This window comes from Microtus ochrogaster, chromosome 2 (genome assembly GCF_000317375.1).
Source record: "Microtus ochrogaster isolate Prairie Vole_2 chromosome 2, MicOch1.0, whole genome shotgun sequence".
Lineage (NCBI taxonomy): Eukaryota > Metazoa > Chordata > Mammalia > Rodentia > Cricetidae > Microtus > Microtus ochrogaster.
In genome coordinates this window covers 89398115-89414336 of record NC_022010.1, presented here as the reverse complement: position 1 = coordinate 89414336, position 16222 = coordinate 89398115, and the positions used below count along the sequence as shown (strand labels likewise).

General features: G+C 37.3%; 1 protein-coding gene across 4 annotated transcripts in view; it reads right to left on the bottom strand.

Annotated features, from left to right (window-relative positions):
* Epha6 (EPH receptor A6) overlaps positions 1 to 16222 on the bottom strand; it is a 918005-nt gene that overhangs the window by 748001 nt on the left and 153782 nt on the right. For all 4 annotated transcript variants that reach the window (XM_026787030.1, XM_013353099.2, XM_013352834.2 and 1 more), the window contains one exon: positions 5137 to 5800. In XM_026787030.1, coding sequence (XP_026642831.1) covers positions 5137 to 5800 — 664 coding nt within the window. The remainder of the gene's footprint in view (positions 1 to 5136; positions 5801 to 16222) is intronic.

The window sequence follows — 16222 nt, the reverse complement described above, 5'->3', positions numbered from 1 at the left end:
ATAAGATGGAGTCATCAGAAAGGAGGGAGGCTCAAGTGTGAAAATGCCTCCCTAAGATCTGGCTGGAAGACATTTTATTAAAATTACTGATAGATGGGGGAGGGCCCAACCCATTATGGGTGGTGCTTTTCCTTGGCTGGTGGTTGTGGGTTCTATAAGAAAGGAGGCTGATCAAGCCACGGGGAGCAAGTGAGTAAGCAGCATCCCTCTATTGCCTCTCCATCAGTTCCTGCCTCCAAGTTTCTGCCCTGTATGTGCTCCTGAACTAACTGCATTTGATGATGAGCTGTTATGTGAAATTGAGTAATATAAACCCTTTCTCCCACAAGTTGTTTTGAGTTATGGGATTTCATCACAGCTATAGTGAACCTAACTAAGGCAAACTGCATTAGATGATGGAGGAGGGTAATCTGTCTATATGTTACTTTCATTGGTTAACAAAGAAACTGCCTTGGTCCTTTAATAGGACAGAAAATTAGGTAGGTGGAGTAAACAGAACAGAATGCTGGGAGGAAGAAGGCAGTGGGGCAGACGTTATAAAGCCAGCCACCAGGTCAGATATGCTGAGTCTTTCTTGGTAAGTCACCACCTTGTGGTGCTAGACAGATTATTAGAAATGGGTTAATCAAGATGTGAGAATTAGCCAATAAGAGGCTAGAATTAACGGGCCAGGCAGTGTTTAAAAGAATACAATTTGTGTGTTGTTATTTCCGGCGTAAAGCTAGCCATGCGGGAGCCGGGCAGGATGAAAAACAAGCCTGTTCACCACTCCACTACAATTAGAGCTCAGAAAGCAAAACTTTCTTCTGTCTTCCTCTTTCTACATTCCACTTTTGAATGGACAATAGATAGACTACAAAACCAGCTTACTCTAATTGTCTCTGGGAGTATGTTTTCTTACAGGAGCCCCTGCCCATGAAACTGCTTACAGACTTCTGCTACCATGCCTGCCTCTTTCCTTGAATTTTAACACAAAAATAATAACTTTAGATTTTGCTGTCTATATCTTTGCTCTTGGCAGTTACTAAGAGTTCAAACTTGCATGGCCCGCTGTTTAGTCTCTCAAACTTAAAATTTTGTCAAGTTCTTAAATTTTAACAAGGACCAAAATATGTGAAAAAAGGAACCCTGCATCTCCTTGTGACAGACAATATGGAATTATGCTATAAATTACATTTCTATGGGTTTGCTGCATGCCAAACCCTAATTCTCAAGTTTATTCAAGCAAAGTTTGAAAATAGTCACTGCCTCTCAAAGGCCAAGCAGAGAAAGAGCTGGACTTCCATTCTCAATATGATGTTAGCAGCTGTTTTGCAATCCCAAGCAAAACATTTCTGTTTCCAATACTTTCATTATCATTAGTAAAATGAAGGGTAGCAGCATTTTCTAGATAGTTACAGATCTAAAGCACTGAGAGATAATGAGGAGAAACATATGACCTGATGGATAAGCTTTACTCTTACTGCATTTCATTCTCACTGCCTTGTGGTCATTCACAGAAACCCATTTTTTACACTATATTGAACAGGTAATTTTTAAAATACAACTCTTTTATCTGATAGATGTGATGAAAAAGACACATGCATAATTATTACAAACTATAGCACAAAACAAAGAAAGAGGGATTAATTTTTGTGAGAGCCAACCTATATAAACAATTACATTCAATTAGGTAAGATTAATGAAATTCATGGATAGAAAAACACAACCAATAAAGGAAGCAAGCCCTTAGAAAAAGCACAGAAAACATTAAGAGACATGAGGAACATGCACATTGTTCAAAACCAGTAAGTCAGAACAACAGGTAACATTTGTCAAGGTTATAAAGCAAAAGGAGACCAAATTGTGAGTTTTTTTTTAATGCTGTAGTGAACAGTCACTTTCAACAGACCTACAAAATCATTTAGAGAACATAAGGGACTCCCATGATGTCAAGTTAAAAACTACAATGGCCTTTGCTTTGTGTCCTAGTTTTCTCTTCTATTGCTTTGATAAAACATTCTTATAATAGGCTATTTAAAGGAGGGAAGTGATTATTTGACTTATTTTTCCATATCACAATGAATCACTAAGAGAAGTCATGGTCGAAACTCAAGCAGAATCTGTAGAGGAACACTGATTATAGGCTTACTCATATAGCTTTCTTTTTTATTTATTTTTTACTTTTTTTATTTTTATATTTTTTTGGTTTTTTCGAGACAGGGTTTCTCTGTGGCTTTGGAGCCTGTCCTGGAACTAGCTCTGCAGACCAGGCTGGTCTCGAACTCACAGAGATCCACCTGCCTCTGCCTCCCGAGTGCTGGGATTAAAGGCGTGCGCCACCATCACCCGGCTCATATAGCTTTCTTGAAGACTTTATGATAGCTCACCTAGGCAATGTTCTGGACCCACCAATAACAATTTAAAAAAAAATTACAATCCTAGAGCAGTGGCCTCATGTTGAGTGCTGGGCAATCCTTGAATTTGGATGCTAGGCATCCAAAGTTAGTCTAAATAGGGTCAAGTTGACAGTAAGCAATAAACAGGACACTTTGGGATTGAATGGATTATGTGATACATAGTAGAATAACAATGAGATGGGGCAGGATTTGAAAGGCACCAAGGAAATTGCTTTCAAGGTCAACTTATGATACAAACTTTCTTTCAAATAGGAGGAGATTCAAGTAGAGCATTTCACTCTCATCTGAAATGGATTTTGATGAAGCTACATTGGGCTTCAGCATGATGCCATAAAATGGAAGCACAGGTTTATGTAAGGAAGTAAGGACATTAATCAGGGAGAAACATAGTGGAATGAGGGTCAGTAGCACAGCTGTAGCCCTTTGTCAATACAGTATCAGCTATTTAATCTCTAACAGTTCTTTCTTCTACACTTCTATACCCATGAAACACGAAAAATGCTTAACCTTATCTTTCCTTCCCTTTTTTGGTTGCCCTTTTTTTTTGATCCTTCAATGTTGTAGGAAAGCTTAAGATAATTTCTGCAATCTTTGGAGGCCACCTAGAGAATAATTCTGGGAAGGAAGAGATAATCTTAAGCACTCCAACTCTACTCAAGCAATCAGATGGTCTCATTAGGAGGCTCTACAGTTTTCTGTCTTAAGTTTATTTACTACATGAATATACTAAGTCATCGATGTGTCTGGCCAACTGTTTTGTGTTTTCTCTCCAAGATAAATACAATACACATATGTAATCAACAAGAGTAACTAAGAGAATATACATTCAAAAATAACAAATATAAATGATTATTTTATCAAAGTAAGCTAAACCAATAAGTCAGATGCAAATAATGCTTCTCTTTTCCCCCTCAATAGATGTGTAGTCAAGTTATAGTTTGAAGTGCTCATTTAATTCATATAGGTATATTAAGTTCATGAATAAGTTTATTCATATACATTTGAATACTTTGACACTTGCTATGAAAAGCAGAGGTTTGGCTGTAATATAAAGTGTTGGTAGGGAATAGAAGCAATAATATGTCTTATTATTGTAGGAAAGAGAAGAACATTATGAAAATGCTCAAGAAAATGAATAGCTTAAAATGGAAAGCATATCTTTATAAAAATCTTTACATCTACTCTGTTTCCCACTTGTTTGAAAAAAACAGTTTATTATTTATAGTGGGAACCATATATATTTAGAAGTTTTATGATTACTTCATATCGATTATTATTACTACTTTATGTAGAAAGTCAATGTATTTTTTTAGTTAGTAATTTAAGGATATAACATCCAAGGTTAATTCTCATTTTGCTATGTTTATTAGAAATGATGAGTGCCTGGGCAGTACACAGAGCCTCTTGTTTCTGTGACCAAAGGAAGGGTACTAAAGCTAATATTGCAAACGCAGATACTCAGTCTCAAAATTAACTAATGCTATTTATCTTTTCTTTAAAACCATCTCTGCCAAACAATGAGTGAAAGTTTATTCCTTATATAAAAGTGAAATTTCACATAAAAATCTTCTTAAATAAAAAATACATAGAATCCTAGATTTATAATATTTATCCAGAGCTCTTTTGCTTTCCCAAAATTGTTGACGAGTTAGTTAATGTTTATTTATGACATTTTCTAAGGCAAAGGAAATTCATAGGATTCTCTTTAGGAGAATTTATAATTTCTCTACTATAAAATCTTGATATAGGTGGACAAAAATGTTAGGTTTTTTAATATTTGTTTAATTTTAATAAAATATTTTAGTTATTAAGTTGTAAAGACTGTTTCATGTTTTATGCAACAGATAAAAAACTTCTCATGCCACTATTAATGTTTTACAACTCCAAGCATTACCATCAGTTAATAGTTTAGTGAACTGTGTGATAATCAATAGCCTATGTGCATTATTGATTAAACCTGTAAATACTCACTTTTATTGCTCAATATTTATATATGCATATGTAAATACATATGCATATGTAAGAGAATCTTTTTATTTCTTTCCCATCTTTCTGTCTTTCAGCATTTTAAACAAAAGTGAATGTAATACTAGTATATTAGTGAATAAATATAATATAGTGCCAGAAGATAAAAATTCCTGGGAATAATTTACCACAGAGATTAGAACATGCTTGGTCCACCACTGTGTACATAAAGATCACTGTATTTCTACATTGTATTACTTGAAATTTCAATTTAAATGTAGATAGATGGTCTTTATTAAGGTTAAGTAAAAATGTTAAATAAATATTTATTTAATTAGTAAGTCTCCATGAGATGATTAATGTGAGAGAAAAATTATTCTTAAATCAGTTATTCCACTCTCATGATAATAATATGAAAGTTATAATTTTAAATTTAAGTATATTTTGCAATGTTATTATATGTTAACAATTACATTTAAATACCTTACTAAAATTAAAAATTTAATATAGGTATACTGACTAGCAAAGGTAAGTAATTCACTGAGGTTGGTATTGTTTTCCTATATAAAAATGATATGATTCCAAGAACTTACAGGGTTTAATTGAAAGAAATATGCTATATCATTTCCATATGAAAGGTAAAAACAATAGATCAGTTTGTCTTTAGTTAACAGAAGTCAATTTCTTCAACAAGAAATGATCAGGAAAAGCACAAAAACTTCTGAGAAACAATTTAAGATACAAGATAAATTATTTGCACTTTGTGTCTTACCATGGCAGGATCCCTCAATTTCTTCATAGCCTGTACTGCAGATACACCTTCCCAGAGGAACAAGCCAATCTCCATCAGCTCCACAGTAGAGTTTAGGAGTATCCCGCTCTTCAGCACTCTTCACACATGAACCCCGCACTTCAACCAAAGACGAAGAATCAACCCTTGGGATGGTATCAGGAAACATAGCCAAGTTCCGCACAGTGAAGGGGCATTTTTTGTAGAAAACACGGACTGAGACCAGGGCAATGCATGCTCCAATGTCTTGAAAAGCCAAATAAAATCCTTTCCTCTCTATGGGCCCCACCTCACGAATTTCAGTGTTGAGCTTAAGGATGCGATCACCCAAATCCATCTGAGTAAAGCTCTCATCCGCAGCAATTGTGTCTATCTTTACATATTGGCTTGGCTTGAATTTAGTCCCATGGGACTCATCCGATTCTATATAATACAGATTGAATGTTTCCTTACAAGTTCCTAGGACCCATGGGATGCTGTTACAATCTCTCAGTGTGAACTTCATCTCCACGTAAATTTTCTGTGCAGCATCACGAGAGATCCAATTAGTCCGAAGCCAGTTGTTTTGATTTGGTTCCATGACATTGCATACCTGGTATGTATGTATGGGCCTGTTGTGCTCATCCATTTCAGTAATGGCATCCCACTGCACAAAGAAAAAGACAAATAATGAAGAGATTATAAAACTACTGCCAGAAACAGAAATGTTGATATTTAAGAATATTCTAACAAAAGCTGGGCGGTGGTGGCGCACGCCTTTAATCCCAGCACTCGGGAGGCAGAGGCAGGCGGATCTCTGTGAGTTCGAGACCAGCCTGGTCTACAAGAGCTAGTTCCAGGACAGGCTCAAAACCACAGAGAAACCCTGTCTTGAAAAAACAAAAAACAAAAAACAAAAAACAAAAAAAGAATATTCTAACAAGAGAGAATGACATAAATCCATGCTACGAAACTGTCCAAAGCAACAAAGCAGCATTTTATCCATGACCCTTTGATTGGAAGCATACAACCTACTCTTCCGGGGGCTTTCTCCGTTAATCGTAGGACCAAAACAGCTTTAATACTATCAGTTTCCTCAACTGTGTAATAGAACTGGTAACATTACCTTTTTCATCGTGTTGCTGTGAGGTATATGTATTTAAATATATATCTTAAGCAGTCACAATTTTGGGGAGAGCTGGAAAGGTAGATCAGCTTAAAATTAAAAACACATACTGCTCTTGGAGAAGACCCAAAACTTGTTCCCAGCACCCCCCTTAGGCAGCTCACTGTCACCTTCAACTATATATGTTGATGCCCTGACATGATTTGCCTGGCTCCCATGAGCTTCTGAACTCTAATGCATGCATGCACACAGAGAACAGATACATAAACTGAATAAAAAAATGAAAATATTTATTTGCTTACTAAAAGGATTTAAAGTAATACATTATTTGATCAAAATTACTGGATCCATTAAAATGTGCCCAGTAGTTTTTCCCAAACCATCCTCATGCATAATTTGTTACATAGTGGGATATATTAACCAGTATGAAATTAAACACTTCTATGTCCTTCTGAGATAGATAGGGATACTTTCTATGCTGGCTATTTTTTTTCTGTTAACTTCCCACAAGCTGTAGTAATTGGTGAGGAAGGAACCTTAATTTGGAAAATGCCTTCATAATATTGGGCTACAGAACACATTTTTAATGAGTGGTTGATAAGGGAGGGTCCTTTCCATAGCGTGTGGTACCACCCTAGGTTGATGGTCCTGGTTTCTACAAGAAAGCTAGCTGAGCAAGTGGAGGATAGAATAGTTAGACTCTATAATTAGCAGTTATTAGAAGAAACACCATTGGTTGATAGACAACTAGACTATCATTATCTTAGCACCAACCATTTAAATAATCCACAGATTCCCTGAGAGGTAGAGACAAACAAGGCAAAGGTGATCACAGCTAACATCTATTTCAGTTTGTACTGGACTTGGTGCTACCTGCTAGTGTTCCTACTGCTGTGGTGAAACACTCTGACCAAAAACAGCTTGGATAGGAAAAGGTTTATTTCAGTCAGGGTATAGTAACCTGGAGGCAAAAGCTGAGGTGGATGTGATGGAGGAGTACAACTGACCGGCTTGCTCAACTGGTCTTCTTACAGAAACTAACACCATGAGCCTAGGCATAAAACCACCCACAATGGGCTGGGCCCTCACCCTTCAATCACAAAGAAAATGCCCTATAGGCTTCTCGACGCATCTAACAGAAGCTCTTTGTTCCTTGAGGTTCTGTTTTCCCAGATCTCAGATGATTTTAGCTTGACTCTGTTAGCTTTACATCCAAACACATCACTGTTAAGCTACAACCTTTCTTTTCTTGTTCCTCCCCAAGTTACACATTAATATTGATATCACAATATAAGACATTCTCAAACTTGAAAGACCCATTCTTACAAACTTAAAACACTTCAAATTTAATCTTTTTTAAAATCAGAAGTCTCGTTTAAAATCCAAAGACTCCCAGCTTTAAGTTCTCAATTTTTATATTAGCCTCCAATAAAATCAAATGCTTTCTTACTTCAGGAGGGAAGAACCAGGGCATAATCACAATTTGAACAAAACAAAACTGTGTAATAACTCAAGATTCAATGTCTGAGATCCATTCCTGATCTTCTGGTCTCCTAGAAAGGGCTTTTGTCACTTCACTGGATTTGTCCTATGTATTACACACAGCTTGGATCCATCCCACCACTGCTGCTGTTCTTCGTGGTTAACTCATAGTACTGGCATGGCTAAATGAAGGAGTTAATTTTTGCAACTTGGCTACACCTTCACCAATAGCTTCTCCTATACTCTCCTCAGAGACTCCAGGCTTGCCACACAGTCTAAAGCCTCAGTAGTTCTCCATGACCTCTTATTCCTTCAAAACCAGTACCATCTGTCTTACTATTCTATTGGCAAGTTCAGCAGTCAGCAGAAGATAGGACCCTGGCCATTTCTATAGCACAGCTTCTGGGTTTTCAGACTGAGAAAACACTTCCCAGAAGATTTCCCCTCAATGATGTTGAACTCTTCTTGTGACTGCTAATTTCTTAACTCCAGCTGACCAGTGTTGATAAACCCAGCAAAGCAAAGGTTTTCTTTTTTCCTCAATGGTTCTGGTCTCTTGTTAATCACAGCTGATTTTTCAGCTCCAGGTAACCAGAACTGCAGTTTCTTAACTTAAATTGTGCAAAGTCCCTGATGGAGTTTTGAGCGACTCTGAAACTTTCCCATGGAACGTCACAAGCCAGGCTTCTTTCCAAGGCATTTCCCTTCACATTCACATCTTATAACCTCCACAAAACAACTCACCCAGCTTTGGAGACTCAATGGCTTTTCTGGCACACAATTCCAAAATCCTTCTACAATCAAAAAAAAAACAAAAAACAAAAAACAAAAAAACAAAAAAACCCAACATGCTAAGTAAAAAGGAGAGTCCGAGAGTCCTAAGAAAAACATATATTGATCCCCCTTGGAGTGGTAAAATTGACAAGATATCTTGAGAAAATTGGGAGCATAGGAGTGGTGGGAGAAGGGAGGGCAAAAGGGCAGCAGGAGAGGATGGGGGAGGAGAACTTGAGGAAACAGTATTTTCCAGATGGGGGAAGAACAGAGACGTCGAGCAAGGAAAGAAATATCTTGATAGAGGGAGCCATTATGGGGCTAGCAAGAAACCTGACTCTAGAGAAATTCCCAGGTATTCACAAAGATTACCTCAGCAAGACCCTGAGCAATAGTGGAGAAGGGTGCCCGAAGAAGGCGCTTTGCCCTGTAGTCAGATTAATGATTATCTTAAATGCCATCATAGAATCTTGATCTAGCAACAGATGGAAGCAGAGGCAGAGACCCACTGGGCTGAGCTCACAAAGACCAGTCAAAGAGTGGGTGGAGTGAGAATAGGAGCAAAGAAGTCAAGACCATGACGGGGATAACCACTGAAACAGCTTACCTGGGCTAATGGCAGCTCATTGACTCCAGACTGACAGCAGGGGAACCAACATAGGACCAAAGTAGGGCTTCTGGATGTGGGTGACAGTTGTGTAGTTGGGACAGACTGTGGGGCTACTGGCAGTGAGACCAGGATTAATCCCTCCTGCTTGTACTGCCTTTTTGGAACCCATTCTCTTTGGAGTGATACCTTGCTCAGCCCAGATATAGTGGGGAAGACCTTGGTCCTGCCTCCAAAGCAATGACATAGACTCTGTTGATTCCCTATGCGAAGCCTTACCCTCTGTGAGGAGTGGACTTGACAGGGGTGGGACAGGGAGAAATCTGGAGGGTACTGTAGGAGGGGAGGGAGTGCAAACTGGATTTGGTATGTAAAATAAGAAAATATATTTTTCTAAAATAAATAAATAAATTTTAAAAAACGAACAATACCGCCAAACCCTGATACCAATATCTATTTTAGTTGAGGTTACTCTTGCGGTGATGAGAAAACATGACCAAAACAACTTGAGGAATGAGTTATTTTTCACTCACATTTCTATATAACAGTTCATCATCAAAAGCAGTGATGGCAGTACCTCAAGTAGGGCAAGGATCTGAAGGCAGAGGCTCATGTAGAGGTCATGGAGGTAGGCTTCTTACTGTCTTGATACTACTGATTACTAGCCTAATTTCGTATAGAGCTGAAGTCCTCAAGTCTAAGGATGAAACCACAAACAATGGGCTTTCCCCTCTACCATCAATCAATAATTTAAAAAATGCCCTCCAAGCTTGCCTACAACCCTGTCTTATTGAAGCACTTTCTTAATTGAGGTTCCATCCACTTAGGTGACTTTAGCTTGCATCAAACTGGCATAAAACTATTCATCACACAATCAAAAACCTTAACTACTTGGATCTCCCTCCAACAGTTTTGGCTTAGTACATCTATACTTCCCTGATGCTCTAGTAGGGGAAGCCTGCAAGTGGTACTAAAAAGCTAAGACTGTAATTTTTTCCAACATAAATAACAAGGTATGTTATTATTGGTTCCAAGCCTTTTCTCCACTTAAATAAAAAAGACATCAGGCAAACTGAGTGAATAGACCAGGAGACAATCTTGTGTACTCCTTGCTTTGGTTATTTTACATTATGTATAATAAAACGCCTATTCCAGGTGATTTTTTTTTGCCTTCATGTAGGATCATGGAACTAAGCACAAAGAAATAAACATCTGAAACAGAATAAATAAGCAGAATAAAATGGTGGCAGAGACCAGGGCAAGCTCTAAATGAAACAGACATATCCCTGCTAGAAAAGAAGCATCTCAACAGTTTGAGAGCCACCGGGATAGGAAGACAAAAGGTCCAGGAGTTATGAGATGGGAAAAATTGGAGGAATGGCAAAGTTGCTCTAAGGAACAAGACAAGAGGAAGTACAGGCTTTAGTCCCTGGAAGATTTCTGCAGAACTGTAATATCTGTAGGGCCATGGGTCTCAGACACCTCAGATGGAGATGTTAATATTAACTTTTTAAATCTAGATTCCTAGCCCTATGTAAGTATGGCAACATTAGTGATTGCTAAGGGCTAAAGAATCTCTTTACTTACAACTGTTTATAGCTGTAATGCCTACCATTGAGGGATCCTGATAGTTTAGATACACACAAGAGTTTTGTTTTAGAGCTAACTGCTATGCCACATTTTGCTATTGTAACCTGTCTAATGTTCTTGTTTGTTGCTGTTTCATACCTAGAGATACAACAGCTGCCAAATACAAGAACTCAAAGAGCTTCCCTTTGTCAACCCAGACTTTGCATCTGGATAAAGTAAAAATCAAAAACTGTTAAAATTTTGATAAGAAATAAATACAGACAAGGCTTTAGATTAATACAAGAAATATTCCAGTCATTCTTTCGGTCATGAGACTCCAGTAGTTAAGCCGTCTTCATTAGAGATTATGTTGCAGCATAGGTATAATATAGCACATGATTATCAAAGAACAAATCACATGATAGGAAAACAGCAACGGAATACATCACAGATATGAAGAGAAAGAAATAGACATTTTTTTTGAGGTCTCCTAAAATCAACCTCCCTAAGGACATGGCACTTATGCAATTATGGAAATGATAGATCAGAGAGAGGTCAGTCAGTCCAATTACAAGACAATAAGTGTATAGATATAATTTAGGGAGCAGACTGGGTAAGGAATGCCTAGAGAGCAGATCTGAAAGTCTTTCCAAGTATCATGAACTTTGCCTTTTGTTCAGAGCTCAGTATTTGGATTCCCTTCCCTATTGTGTGCTAAATACAAGCATGCTAACATGGCAGTTGATTCCACAGGAAGAACTTGCTAACCATTTTTAATAAAGCTGTTTACTAACACATTTGAATACTTTGAAATCAGTTGGTATTAGCTGGTATGCCCCTCAAATTTTTTAAAAAATTATTTGTTTCCAAAAAATCTTTTTTTTTCCATTTTACATACGAGTTACAGTTTCCACTCCCTCCTCTCCTCCAATTCCCACCAGAATCCTACATGTCTCACCCCTATCCACTCCTCAGAGAGGGTAAGAATTCCCATGGGGAGTCAACAACATCTATAACATTGCTTTTAGGCAGGACCTAGGCCCTCTCCACTATATCTGGGTTGAACAAGGTATTCCTCCAAAGAGAATAGGTTCTAATAAGTCTGTAAAATCAGTAGGGATAAATCCTGATCCTACTGCCATTGGCCCCACAGTCTACCCAGCCATACAACTGTCACCTAGTTTGATACTATGCTGTCAGCCTGGAGTAAATGAGCTCCTATTAGCTCAGGTAAGTTGCTTCAGTTAACACCATCATGGTCTTTACCTCTTTGCTCATATTATCACTCCTCTGTCTCTTTGACTAAACTTTGAGAGCTTAACCCAGTGCTCTGCTGTGGATCTCTGTCTCTGCTTGCATCAGTTGCTGGATGAAGATTCTATGGTGATATTTAATATCATATATATTCACTCATACGTGGTCTTTAGACATAAAGCAAAGAAAATCAGCCCACAATTCACAATCCCAGAGAACCTAGACAACAATGAGGACGCTAAGGGAGACATACATGGATCTAATCCACTTTGGAGGTAGAATACAACAAGATCTCCTGAGTAAATTGAGAGCATGTGGATCATAGGAGAGGCCAGAAGGGGAGGGGAGAGGAAGGGAGAGGAGAGGAGGAAAATGTATAGCTCAATAAAATCAATTAAAAAATTGAAAAAGAAAGATAATCATCAATCTGATTTCAGGGAAAGGCCAGTTCAGGCATTTTCTCCATAGTTGCTTAGGGTCTTAACTGCAGTTATCCTTGTGGATTCCCGGGAATTTCTCTAGTGCCAGTTTGTTGTTAGCCCCATAGTGGCTCCTTCAATCAAGATATCTCTTTCCTTGCTCTCGCTTTCTGTTCTTCCCCCATCTGGACCACCCAGTTCCCTCAAGTTCTCCTCCCCCTCCCTTTCTCTGCTCTTCTCTTTCAGCACTCCTTTCTCTCCTCACCCACATGCTCCCAATTTTTTCAGGAGATCTTGTCTATTTCCCTTTCCCAGGAAGATCCATGAATGCTTCTCTCAAGGTTTTCCTTGTACCTAGCTTCTCTGGGGTCATGGATATTAAACTCGTTATCTTTTGCTTTATGTTTAATATCCACTTATGACTGAGTGCATACCATGCTCATCTTTTGGGTCTGGGTTACCTCACTCAGGATGGTTTTTCTGGTTCCATCCATTTACATGCAAATTTCAAGATGTCATTTATTTTTCACTGCTGAGTAGTACTCCATTGTGTAAATGTACCACATTTTATCTATTTTGCACATATATACTGTGTTAGTACTTTATTTGTATGGTTACAATAAAATTGTTAGTTAATAAGTAATATTCAATAATCTTCATAGTCTTTTTGGGAAAACATGCATGTCTTCAGAGTCTATCCTCTCGATTAGAAGATATTGCCAATACAAACTCTTTCATTTATAAAATAAGCATTCTCTGGTACCCTACTTCAGTAACTTAGAGTAAGATTATTTAACACATTCTGTTTACAGTATTTCTCACTTTAATTGGCTGTGGAGAGCCATTTAAGTGAGTGAGCTGAGAGTTGGTATAATTTCCAAACTAAGGGATATTCACTTCAGTATCTAGGGCTGTTATGATACAAAGTCTTTCTAACTATCTACTGTAAATGTACACAAATCCTGGCATTATCTGTTAGGCAAGGTTAAATCTATAACTATAAATATCAAGTAGCTTGCTTGCGATCCAGAGGATAGTTTCCATAGAAATCAATTTCTTTCAACTGTTGATCTAATTGTATAGACTGTAATCATTGCTTGTTGTCATCAAATGGAGAATAATGTTGAGTCTCCCATCTAATTCCATTCATTTTACCAGTGATGTGAGTCTCAAATAACATTTATATTTAGAATTAAAGGCAATCATATTTTAATATATCTACAGATATTAATATGTTTATGTAAATGTATTCAACATTGGGGCTTTTTATATAAAGACGACTGAACTAGATAGGTCATACACTGGAGGAGAAAAGATAGCACTATTAATTTGCTATCTGAAAATAGTACCTAACTGACTTCTAATGACCTACAGTTGTACACATATATTAATGCATTTCTTAACCCTTACCAGGTATGCTTCTATTTATGTAAGATAGTGATTAAAGCAAAGACCTAAAATAGGCTAAAAAGAAAAGAAAAAAGAGAATATGGACACTCAGCCCTAGCTTGGATATCTATATGAAAAAATACCTTTTTACCAAGGTTGAGTGAGCACTGCAGCAAAAGGGTAGGAGGAAAGATTGTCCTTTGGACACAGTGGGGTAGCTGCACTTATGAACAGCAACTGTGACAGCATGGACAACTGCATAAGCTCACGCAGACCAATTCCCAGCCTAGAGAGAGAATCAGCCTTCATGTCTAAGACCTTAGGAGCCCTGGTCAAAACATCAATGTTGGACTAGGAAGAGTCAGTTTTCTTTAAGAATGTTGCCCCTGGCAAATTGCTATAGTTAAAGGCCACACCTTGAAGAATATAGGTTGGACAAATTGAACTTCACAGAAAAAAAACAAAAAGAGTACACAGACTTGGGAGAGTAGGAAATTGGAAATAGGAAATGGATACAAGTTGGGAAGGAAATGGATATGATAAAAGCATCTCATCTGAAATCTTAAAGACCTAATATTATGAAGAGATAAGAGCCCTGATTCAACGGAAAAGATAAATGTGAATTTTCAAACAGAATGCATCAATATGCATAGGGTAGCATAAGAGTTTCCTCATTGAATTTAAGAAGCCTTACAGATAATGGTGTTTACTAAAAACATGAAATTGAAATTGTACTTAGGTACCAGAACAGTCAAAAGGTCTACTGTTAAACATTATCTACTGCAATAGTCCAAAGAAATGGATATTAAATTTCAAAATTGAATCTATTTGGCTAAAAACTAAGGTATACGTTTAAAATTGTTCTAGATATAAAAGATACAACACTTACTATTCAGTATCAGAAGATGTAAAATTATTTCATATATTAGGTACATTTCTCAAAAAACAAAGAATTTATGAGTTACATATCATCATATAGTTTCTAAGTACTAAAATCAGGCTCTGAAAATCACAGGCACAAGTATAGCTAGCATGTGACTCTCAAGAGCACATATACTATGTGTCTCAATATATTTTCAATTAAATGTCATAATTTCAATAAATTAATGAAAATAAAACAATAAAGCTTCAATGTGTTTCATTTTGTTATTATCTGAAGCTAACTTCATAAATCCATGCATCTAGGCTCATATGAAAGTATTTCAACTCCTTATAACTATGAAGAAGGATGTGGCAGTTCCCAGACTTCCCTCTCCTAACTTTTGCCAAGTACACTTCCATACGACCTACTCACACTTTCTTTAACTCCACAAAGAACTTTCCACATATAAGCTTTCCCAAGCCCTTATGTAAAACGTGGGCCCTCATCTTTCTGACAGCATTGATCCTTCATTCGAGTTGAGGGCACACCAGGACTATCTCCTGTCTTCGAGGTTGAATGCCTTCGTCCAATATCTTCCCCCCAAAAAGCCATGATGTTCCTGAAAGTCAATGAAGCTATTTAAGCAGACAAAATTGGCAAAGCCACAATGTTCTTAAAAGTACATGTGACCCATCCAAGAAATAAATTCATGTGTCTAGAAGTTGTTTCTTCCCTTCATCAGAAAAATAGAAAACAGAAAAACAAAACAAAACAAAGCTATCATAGGATCTAAGAGGTAAATCTCCTTTTCCCTCACTTCTCCAGTTTCATGAAGTAGAGAGCATCCATAGGATAAATTGGACAAGCCTACCTAAAGTTCTAGGTACTGAAAAAATGATATCCCTTCCTAATTCTAAAGATGATGGTAATTATTTAAAACATTTAAATTAGGTTTATAAAATATTATAATTAGAATTGGTAAAATGCAGGCACCAGAAGCATAAATATCAGCAACAATGCAAAATCCAAATATGTGGCTTGCCTTTGTAATCCTAGTGTTGAGGAGGCAGAGATCTTTGCCTCAGTTTCTATTCTGGGGATCTGAGTCACAAGACCAAACTGTGCTGGCTACTTTTGGTCTCTTGAAGAAACTAGATTCATCTAGGGATAGAGAAACTCAAGTGAGGAATTAATTTCATTAGACTGACTTGAAAGTAGGTCTATGAGAATTACTTTTCTTAATTGATAATAGATGTTGTAGGGCAAAGCCTAAAGTGGTATATGCTATCAATAGTATATAACCCTGGGCTGTATGAGAAAAATAGCTGAGCAAGCCAGAAAACATAAACCGATAGGCATTTCTCCATGGTCTCTGCTTCAGTACCTACCTATAAAATTCTATCTTGACTTTTGACCTTCCTTTCCTCAATGATACACTGTAAATTCTAAGCTAAATAAACTCTTTCTTCCCAAGTTGGTTTTCATCACTGTTTTATTGCAGAAACAGAAAAATAAAACCAAGGGGTTGGAGAGATGGCTCAGAGGTTAAGAACATTGCCTGCTCTTCCAAAGGTCCTGAGTTCAATTCCCAGCAACCACATGGTGGC